This window comes from Sander lucioperca, chromosome 11 (assembly GCF_008315115.2).
Source record: "Sander lucioperca isolate FBNREF2018 chromosome 11, SLUC_FBN_1.2, whole genome shotgun sequence".
NCBI classification, from domain to species: domain Eukaryota; kingdom Metazoa; phylum Chordata; class Actinopteri; order Perciformes; family Percidae; genus Sander; species Sander lucioperca.
In genome coordinates, this window is record NC_050183.1 from 32279921 (window position 1) to 32302849 (window position 22929).

The following is a 22929-nucleotide window of genomic DNA, read 5'->3' on the forward strand; positions in this document are numbered from 1 at the left end:
TCCAATGTCCCTTGGGTCCTGCAGTGGCCCACCTGGTTGTGCACGGGTTCGAAAAACACGTGTCCTTCGTTCCTAGGGAGACTGGGGACCAGTTCAATCTCGAGACGAGAATTGAGTAAGATGAAACTCGAAAGCTCCCTCTCACGCCACTCGCAGTTCACAGTCGTGTGTTCCCCGGGCTGGCCTACACCGCATGCTTCTTCGCAGTCTTCCCCTTCAGAGTACTCATCGAGGTCAGGCAACGCGCGTCTCTTCACAAAAAGGTCTGCAGCATTTTGTCTGACGAAAGACTCCTTGTAGTCAATCAGGTGCCAAAACCTGTCTCTTCTGGGTATCAGTTTCCCATCGGAGCACCTCTGCCATTGCAGCTGCTCACCGTGCCACCCGCCACAGTCGTGAACTAACACCTCGGCCACGTCCGTGTTGCCAGACTCCCATCTGTACTTTAACTCAGACACCTTGGAGCAAAAGGTGCCCGGGTCCCTCTTTGACCACGGCAATGCTCTCCTCCATGTTTCGGGACCTCGAATCCCCCGGGGTATGCCTCGCAGCTTGCAAAACTCCCTGAGCGATAGCTCGCAGCGAACGTGCACCTGGACACACTCGCCCTCGACACAGACCTTGGTGCTGTCCACGGGAGTGGTGACGACAGCGTGCACCCCTGGCTCCTCTGTCATCGTCGTCGTAGACACTTTCAAACTCTGCGGGTTCGAATGTAACACCAGATTTCCAGCCGAGTTGACTCGAACGATCCCCTTGGACTTTGCGACCGCCACAGACACGTGCTCCCTACAAGGCTCTTTGCAAGAGACCAGATAGCTGGTGCTACTCGTCTTCAGCACGTCTAAACCCCGGGGCAGGGTGTGGGTCCAGGATTCTGTCGCCGAGTCAGCTTCGGGCGTGAACACGGTCACCGAGCGCGATCTGAAAGGCCCCGTGGCACCCGCGAACCAGGCCAGCGCTCGCTGCAGATACTTGTACACCCCGCGTCTTAGGCATTTTATCTCGACCTCTTCGTGCACCTCTCCCGAGAGCATTCTACACGCTAGGGCCACTGCAAACTCCGGAGCCGAGCACACCTCCTCATTGTGGTACATCACACTCTCGTGACCCCGCGGCGCGTGTAATAGCTTGGCATCGTCGCACCGTGCTGCACCATCATCGTCATTGCAGCGCCACGCGTACCACTCTCCGGGTTCGGCTATCACGATCAGGTTGGCCATTGGCACCAGAGCGTCGCGTTTGAACGTGTTCAGGCCCTTGTTCACCACCTTACAAACGCCTCTGGTCCACACCGTTTCGCTAGGGCTGGTCAGCACACGGGAGCACAAGGCTTCGAAGCCTTTCCACGCCGCCGGGTCTCGGAGCCGAGCTGTCCTAGAGTCAATCTCCACGCACACGACTAGCGCTGTGAGCCTTTCCTGCCGCGGCTCGCCTGCACAACTCCTTTGTCGTCCAGAGGTGAATTTGGCAGGCGGCGCATCGCACAGCCACTTTACAGTATCTACGCTACAACCCCGGCGGGGCCCTATCACGGTCAGGCTCTCAGACACGGGGTAATCCAGTTCCCAGTCTTGACATGTCTCACCCGGGGCCTTGTTGAACCTCCACCTGGAGCCTGTCAGTTTGGCCCAAGACCTCACGGTCACATCGTATCCCTCCAAGGGATCCCGGCCTCCGCAGCGCATGAACATTTCGTCGATGACAGAGCTCTTGCTTTTACACTTGATGTGGTCTCGCGGCTCTATTGGCGCGGGGCCCGGCCACTCCGGGTCCTCTCTCTTCAACACGTCCGTTCTGTACGCCGAGCTGCTCTCTACGACCACCGCCACCGACTCCAGCTTGTGCACCAATGGCCCTCCATGTCTCAGGTAGAACAGCGGCGACTCGGCGGCGAACGCTAACACGAAGCCGTCCACCACCGTGGTGCCCGGGTAGCGCTTGACATCAGAGGACCTGCTCGCTAGCCGCATGAACGTCCAATCCCCGAGACTGGTGCTGACCTTACTCGGGAAACGCTCTACCTTGTCAAACGCGAACACGGGACCGAGCGTCTTAGAATAGGCTCCCAGGAGGAGCTCCTCTTCGTCTCCGCGAGGCAGCAGCTCGCAACCTTGCCAGAATTCCGAGGGCTGTACGGGCTCCGGGTTGCAACACCTCGACAGCAGAGGCGCCAGCCTGTGATCCTGAGCACACAAGAAGGCTCCGATGGTGTTAGTCCTCAGCCTCCGCGAGTGGAACGGTGCCTCGGTGCCTCGAGTCCACACCGACGCGCCTCTATGTCTACTCAGGGTGATCAGCTTGTATCTGGGGAAGCAGTTGACTCTGCAGCTCTCCGCCAAATGGCTCAGCAAAGCATACACAGCGTGCAGATCGCCCCGGCCGTGCAGGGTGAACTCGTAGTCGAGCATCACGTCTCCAACGTTCATGTCGGGGACACACGGGTGCACGGATCTGTAGAACCACGTCAGGCAAGCGCTCACGTCAAAGTTCCTCTTGGCGCCCCGTGTGACAGAGACCCGCGCACAGTGGCCCAGGAGCACGGCCTCGTCTAAGCACGCCTCGTACACGGAGCCACACTCGCCCGAGGCTCTGTCTGCCCTGACCATGGCGTGGCGATTCGGAGAATCATTTATCGTCAGGTTGAGATTGTATTCCGAGAGCGGGTAGGCTAGCGTGTCTTCGTCGCTCTCCTCGAGACCGTCGCTTTCTCTCGCTATCTCCACACAGGGAAAATATTCTCCATCTCCTATGGCTGAGGGCGCCGCGAACAAGCCCGGCGCTCGCCTTTGTGCCCCAAGCCAAGACCTGTTGTAGAGTGGCTCCGTGCAACCCGCGGCTCCAATCTCGGGTTCGTCGATCTCAACGTCGAACGGACACTGCCGCATCCTCCTGCGAGAGGTCCTGACGAGACGCAAGAGTTTCGGTTCTTCGTAGCCTCGCGCGCTATCGCTACATATGGCCTGCTCTATCCTGGACATCTCCACGACCAAGCCCCCGTTGTCCATGGCTCCCGGGTGGCTTTTCGTCTTCGCCGACTTAGGAGAGTAATTGAGTTGAAAGAAGCAGTCGCTGCAATCGAGCAACGGTGTAGGGAGGCCATCGGGTCCTCTCCCACGAGGGCCGAGACACAGGTCATCCGTAAGCAATGTGCCCCCCACGCCTAACCAGCAGGATTCAGGTAGGACGCCGTGTGTGTCCGGAATCCTCAACGTAGCTCTGCCGGGTCCGTGCTTTGAGTGAAACAAACCGCACGCACGCAATATTTTCAAGTTAACCAGGCCCAGCGTCCGTAAGCCGATCGTGGGCCACTTGAAACTCGACGAACGATATCCTCCGCGCCCAAACAGGACCACGTGTCCCGTTCTTGCGCCGAAGCTGGGTACCGCGCCGATGCCACTGGCTATGTTTGCTACCGCTCGCTCTTCGTCGTCCGTGTCATCCCCCAAATCACAATCAGAGCTGCTACCACCCTGCTGACTCTCTTCCTTTCCCGCGTGTTCGTTTACATCCTGACCGGTTTCATAGCTTTCCTCGTGGTCGCCACTTCCAATGTCTTCCCACTCGTCGTCGTCAGTTTCTCCCTGGCTGGTGTGCTCGCGTTCCTCCCCTTGCTCACGTTTCTCGCCTCGCTCACGTTCCTCGCCGCCAGAGTCCTCGTGGCTCTTTTTGGCGGCTAGCCTGTCTCGGATTCGCAATATCTCCTCTTCTAGGTCCTCCCGCATAGCCTCCTCTCCGTGCGACAGGTCCAAGGCTACGAGCCTCGAGTGCACTGTCGGGTTTGTGGAGATGATCTGTCTTAGTTCTGATAAAGTCGAATGGTGTTGCACCGTAAACGCGAAACTGCTCTTTTCACAGGCACCAAAAGACTCCGTCAGACACAGGTACGACAAGAGCAGCACCTGAGCCTCTCGCACGCTCAGGTTCAACATAAACGAAAGCTGGACAGGGCTGCTAGCGCGCTCCGGTTCGTCGACACCTAGCTGTCTGAATGCATCGAAAGCGTACACGATAGCCACGCAGGCCGGGAAATGTAACACTCTCGGCGCGACAATGGTCATGGTGCCCGGTAGCAGGCACACCGATTGATTGAAGAGATGGCCGCTCGACCTAAACCCTCGCGGTAGAACTCTGTGATACTCGGAGCTCCTGAGGACGCGCAGCGTTGGCACCTCTCTTGCGGAACAATGGCCCTCGCCTGGGCGCCTGTGGTCGTCATCTCTGTTGCAGGATATCATGAGAGGAGGTACACCCGGGAGACCCCTTTCGACTTTGAACACAGAGTACCCGCACGGGAACCATTCCGTCACACACCCTCTCGGAGCTGAGATATTACCGTCCCTCAGCTGAAGCGGGAATGTACACCATGTCCCCTATCACAGGCACCGGGTCCAGAGTTAGCGCCTTGAACAGCGAGCAGCACAAAACGGCAGGATCCATTGACGACAACCCAGCGTTCACTGGCGTGGTGCCTGAGGGCCTGCTGAGAGATTGCGACAGGAAACGGCAAGAAACCCTGGTGGGAGCGGTGCGGAAAACGACGAACCTTTACAGGAGAGTGGCAACAGTCACTTACAGAAACATCGAGACCGCTACCAAGAACACACGTCTCAACTCGTCCAGTGCAAAGTGTTTCGTGTGCATGGTGACCTTGGTTAAAAGCAGCAAAGACAAGAATAGGGCGGGGATTAAACTCCGTTGTCAATGTAATGTCAGAGTGTGTTCTACATGCTTAAAAAACAACCCGGAGTGGCACTTGAGCGAGCCTCACTTCTCAAACTGCCCAACGCTGTCCGGGTTCATCTGCACCGTGTGTGCGTGCTTCGAAAGCGCCAAGGAGAAAGTATGCTGTGACTGGATGTGTACAAGTTGTTCCTCTGAACGGCCACTTAACCAGGGCTCTCAATGTTTGAAATGCTCAAGGGTCTTGAATCAAAGGTCTAGACGTGAGACCCGTACCTTGTATAGGTTGGACAAGCACGAAGATCCGTGTGGGGACACGGAGACCAATACCTCCCTCGTGTATGCAGCGGAAACGACTGCCGCTTATAGGGATGTCATGAGAGCACGGGTCTTCGACAAGGTGTCGCAGAGTAGACACTTGTCCCCATCAGACATCAGAACCCTCTTCCCTGAGTGCTTCGCGCCACAAGTGTGCACGTGTGTGTTCAGTTGCGCCAGGAACCCTATGTGCGCCAGCTGCACCCCCGTGCTGACCATGTTGCAACTACTCTCCAAGAACCCGCGTCCTCTGCTAGCTTCATTTGCAGAACGAGCCATACCAGGCAGGGCTCTTGCTCGCAACGTGTACGACAGATCACTGCTGTGTAACATGCTCAACGATCAATTTATACCTTCGTGTTCCAACGGGGAGGGTTGCAAGGGCATGCTTTTGAACCCTCTGGACAACCCCAAGCCACTCACGTCGCTGATTTCACCGCAGTCTTACGAGTGCTTGGTGTTGAGTAGAACCAAAACCGGAGAGATTCAGCAGCTCGAGCCGTGCCGATGTATCCTCTGTCTCCTGTTCAACCAGTCGGCTGCCATCGCACAGATGTACAACTCTCATAGCCTACGACTGGAGCAACATCCTACGGGACCCGTCTATTATTTCAATGTTAAACTATCTCATGATCTTGGCGTGTCCGAGGTGTGTATGGATGAGTGCCAAGGCAACATTGTCGACTTTCAAGGTTCAGTGGGTAGCTACAAACCCATGTATTATTACAATTGGAGAGAAATGTTAAAGGTTTTACACAGAGACAACACAGGGAAGATTACGGTCTTACCTTTACAATGATGATACCAGTGTGCTATGATCCAATCGGGGACCCGCTAAATTCGACACATTTCGCGCAATGCAGAGACCTGTCTTTGTGTTTGTTTCACGCAATGCAGAGACCTGTCTTTGTGTTTGTTTCGCGCAACACAGAGACCAGTCTTTGTGTTTGTGTCGCGCAACGCAGAGACCAGTCCTTGTGTGGTCTCCTCCTCTGGGGTCCCCGAGACCCGTCCTCCAGAGGGACGCATTTCGCGCAACGCAGAGACCAGTCCTTGTGTGGTCTCCTCCTCTGGGGTCCCAGAGACCCGTCATGCAGAGGGACGCATTTCTAATTTAGAATCATGTACACACACACACACACACACACGCACCTCCCGCACACCCATTGTAATTTGTCCCATGTAGCGTTTAGTCAAATAGTGTCTTTATATGTTTTATGTTCTTTGTATTTACAAGCTCTGTTTATGTAAGTCGAAGTCTTTGTATACTGTAGATATGTTACTAAATAAATGAATTCAACTAAAATGAATTAAATTGTTACTTACACAATCATTTCAGTTTTCAATGAATCACTGCACACACACACACACACACACACACGCATTTCGCGCAACGCAGAGACCAGTCTTTGTGTTTGTTTCGCGCAACGCAGAGACCAGTCCTTGTGTGGTCTCCTCCTCTGGGGTCCCCGAGACCCGTGCTGCAGAGGGACGCATTTCGCGCAACGCAGAGACCAGTCTTTGTGTGGTCTCCTCCTCTGGGGTCCCCGAGACCCGTGCTGCAGAGGGACGCATTTCGCGCAACGCAGAGACCAGTCCTTGTGTGGTCTCCTCCTCTGGGGTCCCCGAGACCCGTGCTGCAGAGGGACGCATTTCGCGCAACGCAGAGACCAGTCTTTGTGTGGTCTCCTCCTCTGGGGTCCCCGAGACCCGTGCTGCAGAGGGACGCATTTCGCGCAACGCAGAGACCAGTCCTTGTGTGGTCTCCTCCTCTGGGGTCCCCGAGACCCGTGCTGCAGAGGGGCGCATTTCGCGCAACGCAGAGACCAGTCCTTGTGTGGTCTCCTCCTCTGGGGTCCCCGAGACCCGTGCTGCAGAGGGACGCATTTCGCGCAACGCAGAGACCAGTCCTTGTGTGGTCTCCTCCTCTGGGGTCCCCGAGACCCGTGCTGCAGAGGGACGCATTTCGCGCAACGCAGAGACCAGTCCTTGTGTGTTTCGCGCAACGCAGAGACCAGTCTTTGTGTGGTCTCCTCCTCTGGGGTCCCCGAGACCCGTGCTGCAGAGGGACGCATTTCGCGCAACGCAGAGACCAGTCCTTGTGTTTGTTTCGCGCAACGCAGAGACCAGTCCTTGTGTGGTCTCCTCCTCTGGGGTCCCCGAGACCCGTGCTGCAGAGGGACGCATTTCGCGCAACGCAGAGACCAGTCCTTGTGTTTGTTTCGCGCAACGCAGAGACCAGTCCTTGTGTGGTCTCCTCCTCTGGGGTCCCCGAGACCCGTGCTGCAGAGGGACGCATTTCGCGCAACGCAGAGACCAGTCTTTGTGTTTGTTTCGCGCAACGCAGAGACCAGTCCTTGTGTGGTCTCCTCCTCTGGGGTCCCCGAGACCCGTCCTCCAGAGGGACGCATTTCGCGCAACGCAGAGACCAGTCCTTGTGTGGTCTCCTCCTCTGGGGTCCCCGAGACCCGTGCTGCAGAGGGACGCATTTCGCGCAACGCAGAGACCAGTCCTTGTGTGGTCTCCTCCTCTGGGGTCCCCGAGACCCGTGCTGCAGAGGGACGCATTTCGCGCAACGCAGAGACCAGTCTTTGTGTTTGTTTCGCGCAACGCAGAGACCAGTCCTTGTGTGGTCTCCTCCTCTGGGGTCCCCGAGACCCGTGCTGCAGAGGGACGCATTTCGCGCAACGCAGAGACCAGTCCTTGTGTGGTCTCCTCCTCTGGGGTCCCCGAGACCCGTGCTGCAGAGGGACGCATTTCGCGCAACGCAGAGACCAGTCTTTGTGTTTGTTTCGCGCAACGCAGAGACCAGTCCTTGTGTGGTCTCCTCCTCTGGGGTCCCCGAGACCCGTGCTGCAGAGGGACGCATTTCGCGCAACGCAGAGACCAGTCCTTGTGTGGTCTCCTCCTCTGGGGTCCCCGAGACCCGTCCTCCAGAGGGACGCATTTCGCGCAACGCAGAGACCAGTCCTTGTGTGGTCTCCTCCCGCGAGACCTAGAGCATTTCCACGAGACCAGTCCTCCACCACGGGGCCCACGACACCACGCCACACAGCACGCACCTCCCGCACAGCCCCTTGTGTTTGTTTCGCGCAACGCAGAGACCATAGACGCATTTCTAATTTAGAATCATGTACACACATTTGGGTTATGTACACACATTTGGGTTATGTAAGGTTTGTGGGGTTTTGTAATTATTTGTATAACACCTATTGCAAAACTAAAATGAATTAAATTGTTACTTACACAATCATTTCAGTTTTCAATGAATCACTGCACACACACACACACACACACACACACACACACACACACACACACACACACACACACACACACACACACACACACACATACACACGCACTTACAGGATGGCCAGCGTTTCGCCTCACCACTGTTGAACACCTCAGTTCAGACCTTCATCTACAGCTTCATCTTCATCTTTCTCTTCGTCCTGTCAGGTGAGACACAAAAACACAGCAGGTGTGAAATTTAATGAAGTACTTTTACTCAAATACAGATTTAAGGTACTTGTACTCTACTGGAGTCCTTTCTCATGATGGCTCCTTCTTTCTACCATTCCACTAAATTTCTCTGACAACCTTCGTTTCTCTGCAGAAACTAAACACATCAGCTGAGCAAAAGCACAAACCGGAAGTATATAGTTAATCCCACAAGCAGGCAACGTGTGCAGCTCATACAAGCAAAGCGTTTTATGTTCATCTTGTTTAGCACCTGGCCTATAAGGGCATGAGGTTGGTCATTGTTTCCTCTAATGTTTGTATTTTCAGCCACACACGAATTGTATTATAATAATAATAATTAAAGCTGCAAGCAGCGATGGACGGGCCCTCGCTCCTCTGCGCGCGTCGGGGTCACCGGCGGTCGCTGCTCCTTGCGACCGTGCATTTGCGGGGCACTCAGTCACCACAAATCGTCACCAATGAAAAGGGAACTCCCTGCTGCATTCAATGATATCTCACACAAGACTCTACCTTACATGGGTCAGCATTTATGAAAGGGGGGCGTGGCTTAAGAATAGGGGGCGGGCCAAACATCACCAATGAAGAAGCAGCTCTCTGCTGAGTTCAAGCTGATTGATAAATCTCCACGTCGGGGAATAGAACCCGGCTCTGGCCACTATGTGACAGGCGGAGATACAGTCCACTATACTAACATGGATGTATTAAGACTGGTTGTTATTTGTTAAGTTCACACACACACACACACACACACACACACACACACACACACACACACACACACACACACACACACACACACACACACACACACACACACACACACACACACACACACACACACACACAACGCTGACGTGTTGGGACATACATGCTGTCCGTAAGGTCTCTGGTTCTGTTACTGAGATTGTAACGAGTATAATAGTACCGACATTTAATTAGTAATGCGTTATATTACTGCGTTACAGCAAAAAGGAATATATTAGCCTACTGTAATTGCGTCACTTTTGTAACGCGTTACTCCCAACACTGACAGTCAATGTAGGCTAACATTAAATTGGCTGAATTGACCAAGCGAGAAAGGTCCCAATTTCCTTTACCAGAGAGAACCATGTTGATAAATCACGTTACTGCACGGCGGCAGCATAGTAATAATAATAATAATAATAATAATAATACATTGGGGTTCTCTAATTGAGAATAGAATGGAGCAGCAGCTAGTTAACAATAATAATAATAATAATAATAATAATAATAATAATAATAATAATAATAATAATAATACATTTAATTAAGTTAAGTAAGTAACAAAGTCTTAAGTATTGTGGTTTTGTATCTGGACCTGGTCTATGTGAAAAATAGAGTAAAATCTCCCTTTATTGCAGTTTCACAAATAGAATAAAGCTTTCACAAATCTCAAACTGTGTTTTTAATAAAAAACTCCTTAAATAAAATGTCTTCAAATACAATATTAAAAAATATTTACATTTTATCAGTTGGTTAAGTGTCTTGCTCAGGGACACATTGGTTGATGTATCACAGCGGGAATCGAACCCGGGTCTCCCACACCAAAGGCATGTGTTATATCCTTGCGCCATCACCACCCCAAAAAAATTAGCAGCTGATTGATAAATCTCCACGTCGGGGAATCGAACCCAGCTCTGGCCACTACGTGACAGGCGGAGATACAGTCCACTATACTAATGTGGAAGTATTAAGACTGGTTGTTATTTGTGAAGTTCACACACACACACACACACACACACACACACACACACACACACACACACACACACACACACACACACACACCCACACACACACACACACACACGAACACACACACACACACACACACACACACACACACACACACACACACACACACACGAACACACACACACACACACACACACACACACACACACACACACACACACACACATTTAATTAAGTTAAGTAAGTAACAAAGTCTTAAGTATTGTGGTTTTGTATCTGGACCTGGTCTATGTGAAAAATAGAGTAAAATCTCCCTTTATTGCAGTTTCACAAATAGAATAAAGCTTTCACAAATCTCAAACTGTGTTTTTAATAAAAAACTCCTTAAATGAAATGTCTTCAAATACAATATTAAAAAATATTTACATTTTATCAGTTGGTTAAGTGTCTTGCTCAGGGACACATTGGTTGATGTATCACAGCGGGAATCGAACCCGAGTCTCCCACACCAAAGGCATGTGTTATATCCACTGCGCCATCACCACCCCAAAAAATTAGCAGCTGATTGATAAATCTCCACGTCGGGGAATCGAACCCGGCTCTACTACGTAACAGGCGGAGATACAGTCCACTATACTAACGTAGATGTACTAAGACTGGTTGTTATTTGTTAAGTTCACACACACACACACACACACACACACACACACACACACACACACACACACACACACACACACACACACACACACACACACACACACACACACACACACACACACACACACACACACACACACACACAGCTGACGTGTTGGGACATACATGCTGTCCGTAAGGTCTCTGGTTCTGGCTCTGACCACGGGAACAGAAACAGGACAGCTCACTTCAACGCAGCGTAATAACTCCTGAAAATAATATCCATCTCGCAAATGTATTTGTCTCTGCAGTCATCTCAACCGTCGAATACAGCGACGGGAAACAATACGGCTTTTTTTTTTCCTGTGAAGAAATGTGTCGCGGTGTTGGTGAATTCTTAAAAAAAAAGAAATGCACCACTAAATAAATATGAATATTTCAACCGATGTTTTTGCCTGCCGTGTCTCCCCTTAAAATGCGTTGTAACTCGCGTGGTGAAAGATGCCGATTTAAAAAAAGATAACATAGCAGCAAGTAGTTTAGCTAATTATATTAAAAACATTACAAACATTTTTAAACCTTTATATATATATATATATATATATATATTAGAGAGATACGCTTGTTTCAGCTTCTCGAATGTGAGGATTATATATATATATATATATATATATATATATATATAGTCCTATATAGTCCTAGTAATAGTTTAATAAAGAAACACACAAACATAAAAGCCTAAAAACGTCACACCCTATTGACTCCCACGTTTAAGCCAAGCAAAATAAAAAACAAGTAAGGCAGCAATAACCTTACCCTAAATAAAGACTAGAATTAATTAAATACAAGGTACAATTTTTTATGTTCAGCCGTTACCAATCCCACACACACACACACACACACACACACACACACACACACACACACACACACACACACACACACACACACACACACACACAGCTGACGTGTTGGGACATACATGCTGTCCGTAAGGTCTCTGGTTCTGGCTCTGACCACGGGAACAGAAACAGGACAGCTCACTTCAACGCAGCGTAATAACTCCTGAAAATAATATCCATCTCGCAAATGTATTTGTCTCTGCAGTCATCTCAACCGTCGAATACAGCGACGGGAAACAATACGGCTTTTTTTTTCCTGTGAAGAAATGTGTCGCGGTGTTGGTGAATTCTTAAAAAAAAAGAAATGCACCACTAAATAAATATGAATATTTCAACCGATGTTTTTGCCTGCCGTGTCTCCCCTTAAAATGCGTTGTAACTCGCGTTACTGAGATTGTAACGAGTATAATAGTACCGACATTTAATTAGTAATGCGTTATATTACTGCGTTACAGCAAAAAGGAATATATTAGCCTACTGTAATTGCGTCACTTTTGTAACGCGTTACTCCCAACACTGACAGTCAATGTAGGCTAACATTAAATCGGCTGAATTGACCAAGCGAGAAAGGTCCCAATTTCCTTTACCAGAGAGAACCATGTTGATAAATCACGTTACTGTACGGCAGCAGCATAGTAATAATAATATGATTAAACCAGCATTTTTACCTTGTGCTTGCAGAGTTGACCAGTCGGGAAAGTGTCCAGGTTGCTGTGAGGACTTCTGACACTGCATGTGAGGACAGAGTCAAGCCTGGATCCTTTTAACGTCTAAAATCAAACGGCGTGTAGCGACATGTCCGCCCCAAAAGCGTGACCTGTGGTGTGGAAAATCCTGGCGTCGCGACCTGCAATCACACTTCTGTAGCAACAGTTTGTTGGCTGAGTTAGGGGCCGTCTGCAACCTACAGTGCTCAGGCTGGTGACATAGCTTTAGACTTATGGGATTCTTTCAGGAAAGAAATCACCAAAAATAATCTTTTGTAATTCTGATTACTGTAGTATTAGCTGATGGTGGTCTGCTAGTTACTACAGTTATTGTAACAGGACGGGAATAATTATAAAAAAAAACACACCAAAGGCATTGTTAACAAGTCATTTTATAATTACAGAGTAGTAAAGAAGGGTGGATGTACACTCTTAAAACTGCTGGGTTAAAAATAACCCAATATAAATAATAATAATAATCCTATAATAATCTAATATAATAATCATATATATACTGCCCTACAAAGCAAAAAGGCAGTAACTATGCAGAGTGCAGAACTGAGAAAAATGACTTTAAAGTTATCCTGTCATCCAGCTATGTAGTTGTAGGTAGATTATTGGACATGTGGCTGTTTTTGTTACTTTATATTCGTTTAGAAAGGACAATGGGCAAGCTTGCAAAAGGTTGAGAATTAAAAACATTACAAACATTTTTAAACCTTATGTGATCAGTGTTGAAAAAGAAAAGAAAAAAAAATGTAAGATGAGATGTAATGATGAATGTAAGAATATAATTAGCTAAACTACTTGCTGCTATGTTATCTTTTTTAAATCGGCATCTTTCACCACATTAAACACAATCTTTTAAGCGAATGTGGTTATGATAGTTACATTAAAATGATACAAAATCAGTTTTGTATTCATGAATTCAAATTCATGTTGAACATACCATATCTTGTCTGTGAGACTTACATTTTGGCAACGTGTTCAGGGTGCAAAGTTGAATCTTATCTTACATTTTTACAGCTATTATAAGCATTGTGTACGTCAGGGGTTCTCAACCTTTTGCAAGCTTGTATTGTCCCTTCCCACCGTCACCCCCCTCCCCCCACTAGACCACCTTGCATAGATAGATAGGGGGGCAGCTTGCAAAAGTTTGCGAACCCCTGATGTGTGGGTAGCGTTGCATTACTTGCCCGACTACCTGGTTCTCCTCCATAAACAACATGAACTCAAGGAGATAACTAGCTGCTCATCATCCAGATTTCCCACCGTGTATATATATATATGTGTGTGTGTGTGTGTGTGTGTGTGTGTGTGTGTGTGTGTGTGTGTGTGTGTGTGTGTGTGTGTGAGTGAGTGAGAGAGAGAGAGATTTTTATAAACCATTTTTGTATACTAAACGATGGATTTAAAAATGTGTTATATCATATTGATGTTGCAACATAAAACCTTCACCCACCTCTATCAATGTTAAAAAGCCAAATGCAAAGTTTGGATGACTTTTTACCTGCATCATTGATTTACCCAATAGTTACAGGATTCTTCCAGCTTCTATCGCGAAACTTAAATGATACTGAATACAAACTTGTGGGCTTAAAGGAACGCAAGTAGTTTCACACACACACACACACACACACACACACACACACACACACACACACAACACACACACACACACACACACACACACACACACAACACACACACACACACACACACACACACACCACACACACACACACACACACACACACACACATACACACACACACACACACACACACACACATACACACACACACACACACACACACACACACACATACACACACACACACACACACACACACACACCACACACACACACACACACACACACACATACACACACACATACACACACACACACACACACACATACACACACACACACACACACACACACACATACACACACACACACACACACACACACACACACATACACACACACACACACACACACACACACACACACACACACACACACACATACACACACACACACACACACACACACACACATACACACACACACACACACACACACACACACACACACACACACACACACACACACACATACACACACACACACACACACACATACACACACACATACACACACACACACACACACACACACACACACATACACACACACACACACACACACACACACATACACACACACACACACACACACACACATGACACACTACACATACACATACACACACACACACACACACACACACACACATACACACACACACACACACACACACACACACACACACACACACACACAGAGACACACACACACACACACACACACACACACAGACACACACACACACACATACACACACACACACACACACACACATACACACACACACACACACATACACACACACACACACACACACACACACACATACACACACACACACACACACAGACACACACACATACACACACACACACACACACACACACACACATACACACACACACACAGACACACACACATACACATACACATACACACACACACACACACACACACACACACACACACACACAGACACACACACACACACACACACACACACACACACACACACACACACAGACACACACACACACACACACACACACACATACACACACACACACACACACACACACACACACACACACACACACAGAGACACACACACACACACACACACACACAGATACACTCCCACTAAGATGAAGTCATGTGATTTCCAGTAAATGGAGAACAGAGGGGAGGAGCAACGCTGTTAAAGAGTTGAGTCAGTTGAGACTCCGTTTAGAGTGGAGAGAACAGAGCAGGAGGAGGAAACTGAAGGCTGAGGCAGGGTGAGTGGTAATCCAACATTTATTATTTTACTGTTATGTTACTGACTTAATGTAAGGCTCTATGGAATCTGTCTTATTGTTTTTTTTTAAATTCTCTATTTCGCGATTCTGTTATCACAGAAACTATTGGGCTCTACATTAATGCTGTCATCAGTTTGGTCCCTCGTCGAAGAAAAGAGACTAGCAGTGTTTCCTCTAGATTTGTTTTCAACGGTGGTGGGGGGTGTTGGACGGAGTACGGGCTTATCTGCTAATGTAAGATACCGACCGTTACCTTGAAACCATCCAGAAAATAGACGGTACTGTAGGGTGATTTAACGTCACCGCTCATTTTACACACAAGGCAAGGCAGCTTTATCTGTAGAGCACATTTCAGCAACAGGGCAATTCAAAGTGCTTTACATGAAAACAGATTAAAAAATTTAAAACAGATAAAATACAAGAATAAAAGTTACAGTGCAGTATAAGAAATTAAACATTGAAGAGCAGTTAAAAATATATATTCTATATAATAAAATAGGAATTTCTCTTTATATGCTTATATAAATTGTCATACAGTGTCAACAATGCAACTTCAGTATAAGAAATGAACAGTTATTTAAAGAAAGGCAACATCAAAAAGAAATGTCTTCAGCCTTGATTTAAAAGAACTGAGAGTTGATATGTGGAGCATAAAAACTGAACGCTGCTTCCCCGTTTAGTTCTGACTCTGGGGACAACAAGCAGACCTGTCCCAGACCATCTGAGAGGTCTGGGGGGTCATAGTGTAGTAGACCTGTCCCAGACCACCTGAGAGGTCTGGGGGGTCATAGTGTAGTAGACCTGTCCCAGACCACCTGAGAGGTCTGGGGGGTCATAGTGTAGTAGACCTGTCCCAGACCACCTGAGAGGTCTGGGGGGGTCATAGTGTACTAGCAGATCAGAAATGTATTTTGGCCCTAAACCGTTTAGTGATTTATAAACCAGCAAAAGTATTTTGAAATCAATTCTTTGAGGCACTGGAAGCCAGTGTAGAGACTTCAGAACTGGAGTGATGTGATCCACTTTCTTGGTCTTAGTGAGGACTGGAGCAGCAGCGTTCTGAATCAGCTGCAGCTGTCTGATTGATTTTTTAGGGAGACCTGTAAAGACTCCGTTACAGTAGTCTAGTCTACTGAAGATAAAAGCATGGATAAGTTTTTCCAAGTCCTGCTGAGACATAAGTCCTTTAACCCTTGATATATTTTTAAGGTGGTAATAGGCTGACTTTGTAATTGTCTTAATGTGGCTGTTAAAATTCAGGTCTGAGTCCATGACTACACCAAGATTTCTGGCTTTGACTATTATTGTTAACATTATCGTTTGAAGCTGAGTGCTGACTTTTAATCATTCCTCTTTTGCTCCAAAAACAACCACCTCAGTTTTTTCTTCATTTAATTTAATTTAGGGAGAGAGAGCTCACCCTAGGGGGGAGAGAGCTCACCCTAGAGGATGAGAGAGAGCTCAACCTAGGGGGGAGAGAGCTCACCCTAGAGGATGAGAGAGAGCTCAACCTAGGGGGGAGAGAGCTCACCCTAGAGAGGGAGAGAGAGCTCAACCTAGAGGGGGAGAGAGAGCTCACCCTAGAGAGGGAGAGAGAGCTCACCCTAGAGGGGGAGAGAGAGCTCACCCTAGAGAGGGAGAGAGAGAGCTCACCCTAGAGAGGGAGAGAGAGAGCTCACCCTAGAGGGGAAGAGAGGGAGATCACCCTAGAGAGGGAGAGAGCTCACCCTAGAGAGGGAGAGAGCTCACACTAGAGGGGAAGAGAGAGAGCTCAACCTAGAGAGGGAGAGAGAGCTCAACCTAGGGGGGGAGAGAGAGCTCAACCTAGGGGAGAGAGAGCTCAACCTAGGGGGGGAGAGAGCTCACCCTAGAGAGGGAGAGAGAGAGCTCAACCTAGGGGGGGAGAGAGCTCACCCTAGAGAGGGAGAGAGAGAGCTCACCCTAGAGGTGGAGAGAGAGCTCACCCTAGAGAGGGAGAGAGAGAGCTCACCCTAGAGAGGGAGAGAGAGAGCTCACCCTAGAGGGGAAGAGAGGGAGATCACCCTAGAGAGGGAGAGAGCTCACCCTAGAGGGGAAGAGAGAGCTCAACCTAGAGAGGAAGAGAGCTCACCCTAGAGGGAGAGAGAGAGCTCACCCTAGATGGAGAGAGAGAGCTCACCCTAGAGAGGGAGAGAGCTCACCCTAGAGGGGGGAGAGAGAGCTCACCCTAGAGAGGGAGAGCGAGAGCTCACCCTAGATGGAGAGAGAGAGCTCACCCTAGAGAGGGAGAGAGCTCACCCTAGAGGGGGGAGAGAGAGCACACCCTAGGGGGGGAGAGAGCTCACCCTAGAGGTGAAGAGAGGGAGATCACCCTAGAGAGGGAGAGAGAGGGAGATCACCCTAGAGGGGGAGAGAAAGCTCAACCTAGGGGGGGAGAGAGCTCACCCTAGAGAGGGAGAGAGCTCACCCTAGGGGGGGAGAGAGAGCTCACCCTAGAGAGGGAGAGAGCTCACCCTAGCGGGGGAGAGAGCTCACCCTAGAGGGGGAGAGAAAGCTCAACCTAGGGGGGGAGAGAGCTCAGCCTAGAGAGGGAGAGAGCTCAGGGGAGAGAGAGCTCACCCTAGAGGGTAAGAGAGGGAGATCACCCTAGAGAGGGAGAGAGAGCTCACACTAGGGGGGGAGAGAGCTCACCCTAAGGGGAGAGAGAGAGACGATGACAGTAGTTTGAGTTCAGTAGAGCAGACAGCGCTACAACTTTATCACTTTTCATAAACAGCTGAAGGAATGGTGCTGCGCGGTGTACATAGCGGAATCCCTGTTGTGCGTCTGCCCTATTTCTGATACCGTGGCGCTGGACATGTTACCGTGGCGGACCGCCACTATGCTATCAACATAGAGGAAACACTGAATGGCCATCGGGCCCAACAACTTTTCTGGGGGTCACCCTGCACATTAAACCTGCTGTAACTCTAGAAACAGATTTGTGTGTGTGTGTGTGTGTGTGTGTGTGTGTGTGTGTGGTTTACCTCTCAGACTGACTTCAGATCAGAAGATGAGTGATTTGGAGGAAGAGAACGGAGCAGAGTCTGTAGTATCTGCCTGGCTGTCTATGAAGAGTGACCGGTCCAAAGGTCATCCTCCAGTCTTCAGTAATGAACCTGGACCCTCAGACACAAAGTAAGACAACTTCTACTAACTCATTTTATGACTCAGTTTCAGTTTTTCCTCCTGATTCCATGTATTTAGGGCCCGACCACCGACCGGGTCAAAGTACGCCATTTTGAATTGAAAATTATAATTTTTTACGATTTTGACTATTTTCAGGGGTTGTACTTTACAGATTTAACCCGATTATCTATAGACCTTCACAAAGCTAAATTTTGAAGCTTTTTACTTTTCCAAATCATAAGGGCGTAGCATGTTGATGTTCCCTCGCCAAACAGGAAGTTGTTTGTAATTACTGCCCCAAACTGCTCAGGCTTTATAAAGGTCCTGGCCTGAGACATCTACATATCAATATTGAGATATAATAGTAGCGCCCCCTACAGGCAACAGAGAGTTTCAGTCGTTACACTTTGATGTCCTCTATCTAGAGGGTTGTTGACCACATCCTGCTCACAAGTGTTCAGGAAAGCCTTCAGAACTTGATGGGGCTTCATTTTCAACATTATGACCCTTTTTGTTAACTTTTTTTGACATTATATACAATGACTTTTTTCACTTTTTTCGACATGCTATATGTTCTGCCCTTCAGGCATTTAAGTTTAATTTTTATGCATTTAATTTGGCATACTTTCAGTTTCATGCAGACTCTTATTTTGATGTTTGTTTACTGAGCTAAAAGCGGAAGTAGGAAATCACGTTAGAATTACCATATTCACCCAAGGGGGTAAGCTTCGCTTCAGAGCCCGAACCTCCTATGGCGCCATTCTGATGCTACCAAGCCATCACCCCCCGTTAGCATCCCATTGACTGCCATTCATTCTGACGTCACTTTGACAGAGAATAACTTTACATCTGAAGAGTTTAAAGACTCTATTTGTCCGTTGTTTATTTCTAAAGAAACACGACAATGTATAAAAGGCTCCATTACCTTGTAGCTCACGTTATGGCTCCGTAGCAGACGTTTTTATAAAAATAGGCTAACGATTGGGTCATAACCACGAGACTTACTGTCTCATAGTAGAGGAATTACCGTATAGTACAGGAGAAGCTCTCAGGCAGTTTGGACTTCCATTAGCTGTTTAAGTTTAATTACTAATGTTAACTATCATTTTAGTGATCAATAATTAGCCTGTGCCTTTTTCGACATACTCTGCTATGACTTTTTATGACTTTTTTCGACATGCTATACTATGACTATTTTATAAATGACGCAGTTTCAGTTTTTCCTGCTGATGTCATGTATTTGTTGATTTTGTGTTTGTATATTAAATTTCTATAAATTCTGTTACATGCTGGTCTTCTTCAATATTCAGACCACTTCTAACCTCTCTTGAAACCTAACTGACTCTAGACAGTTTGGCCAAATCTTGATATGTTTCAACAACAATCAACAAATCATTTTAGTGATGAAGAAATGTCTTCACAGAGAGAGGAAGAGGAGTGATGTTTCTGAGGAGGAGCAGCCGTCCAGATCCAGAACCAGAGCTGGACTGCAGACAGCCAATCAGAGCAGCTCTGAACAAAGTAAGTCTGTCCATCTGTCTGCTGATGTCTTCATGTCTGAACACACCACTGGTTGTTGTAATACTGAAATCCATCTGAAAATGAGCTGCATGTTTTCATATTGGTAATAAAAATAATCACCAGATTGTCAACTTTTCTCTTTCTTGTTCTGTCTCTCACCTTTGTCCTTTTTTTAGTGAATGTTGGTCGTCAGAAACATAAGATCAGGCTGAAGGGGACATTTGAACGTGTGACTGAAGGAGCTGAAACAGGAAGTAGAACCCTCCTCAACACGATCTACACTGCCGTCTACATCACAGAGGGACAGAGTGAAGAGGTTAATACCCAACATGAGGTGAGGCAGCTTGAGACAGCTTCCAAGAAGAAGACCCTCCATGACTCTCCAATCAAGTGCTGCGACATCTTCAAAGCCTCACCTGACCAACAGAAACACATCAGAGTGGTTCTGACGAGCGGCGTCGCTGGCGTTGGAAAAACCTTCTCAGTGCAGAAGTTCTGTCTGGACTGGGCCGAGGGTTTGGAAAACCAAGATATCAGTCTGGTGATTCCTCTTTCCTTCAGGGAGCTGAACTTGATCAAAGATGAGCAGTACAGTCTTCTGGAGCTGCTCCGTGTTTTCCATCCAACATTACAGGAGGTCCCAGCAGAGCAGCTCGCTGGCTCTAAAGTTCTCTTCATCTTTGACGGCCTGGATGAAAGCAGACTTTCACTGGATTTCAACAACAATGAGGCTGTTTCTGATGTCACACAGAAGTCATCAGTCAACGTGCTGTTGACAAACCTCATCCAAGGGAAGCTGCTTCCCTCGGCTCTCGTCTGGATAACTTCCAGACCTGCAGCAGCCAATCAGATCCCTCCTGCGTGTGTTGACAGGGTAACAGAAGTACGAGGCTTCACTGACGCCCAGAAGGAGGAGTACTTCAGGAAGAGAGTCAGTGATGAAGAGCTGTCCAGCAGAATCATCTCCCACATCAAGACATCCAGGAGCCTCCACATCATGTGTCTGATCCCAGTCTTCTGCTGGATCACTGCTACAGTTCTGGACCACATGTTGACTACAGACCAGAGAGGAGAGCTGCCCAAGACCCTGACTGACATGTACTCACACTTCCTGCTGGTTCAGACAAAGAGGAAGAAGCTCAAGTATGCTGAGGGACATGAGACGAGTCCACAGGAGCTGACGGAGGCTGACAGGGAAGTTCTTCTGAAGCTGGGGAGGCTGGCGTTTGAACAGCTGGAGAAAGGAAACATCATGTTCTACCAAGAAGACCTGGAGCGCTGTGGTCTGGATGTCACAGAGGCCTCGCTGTACTCAGGAGTTTGTTCAGAGATCTTCAAAAGAGAGAGTGTGATCTTCCAGAAAACAGTCTACTGCTTCGTTCATCTGAGCGTTCAGGAGTTTCTGGCTGCAGTCTACCTGTTCCACTGTTACACCGACAGGAACACACAGGTACTGGAGGACTTCCTGGGTGATGATGATGATGTTGATTGGGACGATGACCATTACCCATCCCTGGATGTCTTCCTGAAGAGAGCCATGAAGAAATCCCTTGAAAGTGAAAATGGCCACCTGGACCTGTTTGTCCGTTTCCTTCATGGCCTCTCTCTGGAGTCCAACCAGAGACTCTTAGGAGGCCTGCTGGGTCAGACAGACAACAGTCCAGAAATCATCCAGAGAGCCATTAACAACGTGAAGCAGATGAACAGTGTTGGGATCTATCCTGACAGAAGCATCAACATCTTCCACTGTCTGACGGAGATGAACGACCACTCAGTCCATCAGGAGATCCAAGAGTTCCTGAAGTCAGAGGACAGATCAGAGAAGGAACTCTCTGTGATCCACTGCTCAGCTCTGTCCTACATGCTGCAGATGTCAGAGGAGGTTCTGGATGAGTTGGACATGATGAAATACAACTCATCACGGGAGGGACGACGGAGCCTGATTCCAGTTGTGAGGAACTGCAGAAAGGCTGTGTAAGTCCAGATGTGATTATCATTTTAAATCAGTGTGAAGCTGAGACCATCAGTATTAGAGTAAACATACAGACTTTACACACATGAACAATATAAAACTTAAACACTATAAAAGATAAACCTGCTTGTTGTAAATAATTCTATACGTTACTCTGCAAATGTCTTTGTTGTCTCAAACGCTTTGAGAATGAGACGATGATGATCTTTGTGTTTGTAGCTAAAGTATCTTCTGTCATCATTTAATCACAACAGACAGCCTTTTACAGTGTATACAGTCTGCAGTGTGTTTCTATAATGTGTCTTTTATATACAAACAGACATGTATTATTTGTGATCTGCTGAACTAACATCACATGAAGTTTAAGATTTTTCATTATAACTTATATTCAGTTATTTTTATCATATTTTAAAGATGTTTCTGTTAATTTTTACAATTCACACAATATATATATCATGGCTGGTTTAAATAATAGATTTTTCTGATTTAAATAGATTTTCATTTGAATGATCCAATATCAATAGATAAAATCCAGAATGGGTTTCTGTCTGTATCATATGAAACTAGAAGACCTAAGGAATCCATTGGTATCGTGTCCCGGTGGCCAATGTTGTCACCATCTACCGTGTCTGGCGTTACAGAGCAGGATGCAGCGGCTGCAGGCTGCAGCCCAGTCTCATGGCAGTTCGTGAAATTGTCACATTCCCATTTCGTCCTCACCAACACGAAATAAACGAGAAAATTGTGTCCCAGTACACGTATCAATAGATCAAAATAACGTCACAATTTCACGAACTGCTGTGAGACCAGGTTGTGTCTCCAGAGATGACGCTGCAAAAAGTGACTTCATTAATACTTTACATTCTTATTTCTTTTGTACGAT

The 22929-nt window shown here is 47.9% G+C and overlaps 1 protein-coding gene across 10 annotated transcripts in view; it reads left to right on the top strand.

The window, feature by feature from the left end:
* The first annotated feature begins 19941 nt into the window (after window positions 1-19941).
* LOC116059160 (NACHT, LRR and PYD domains-containing protein 12-like) overlaps window positions 19942-22929 on the top strand; it is a 31451-nt gene continuing 28463 nt past the window's right edge. For all 10 annotated transcript variants that reach the window (XM_036007120.1, XM_036007125.1, XM_036007124.1 and 7 more), the window contains exons 1-2: window positions 19942-20074; window positions 20251-22048. In XM_036007120.1, coding sequence (XP_035863013.1) covers window positions 19957-20074; window positions 20251-22048 — 1916 coding nt within the window. In that variant the 5' untranslated portion in view covers window positions 19942-19956. The remainder of the gene's footprint in view (window positions 20075-20250; window positions 22049-22929) is intronic.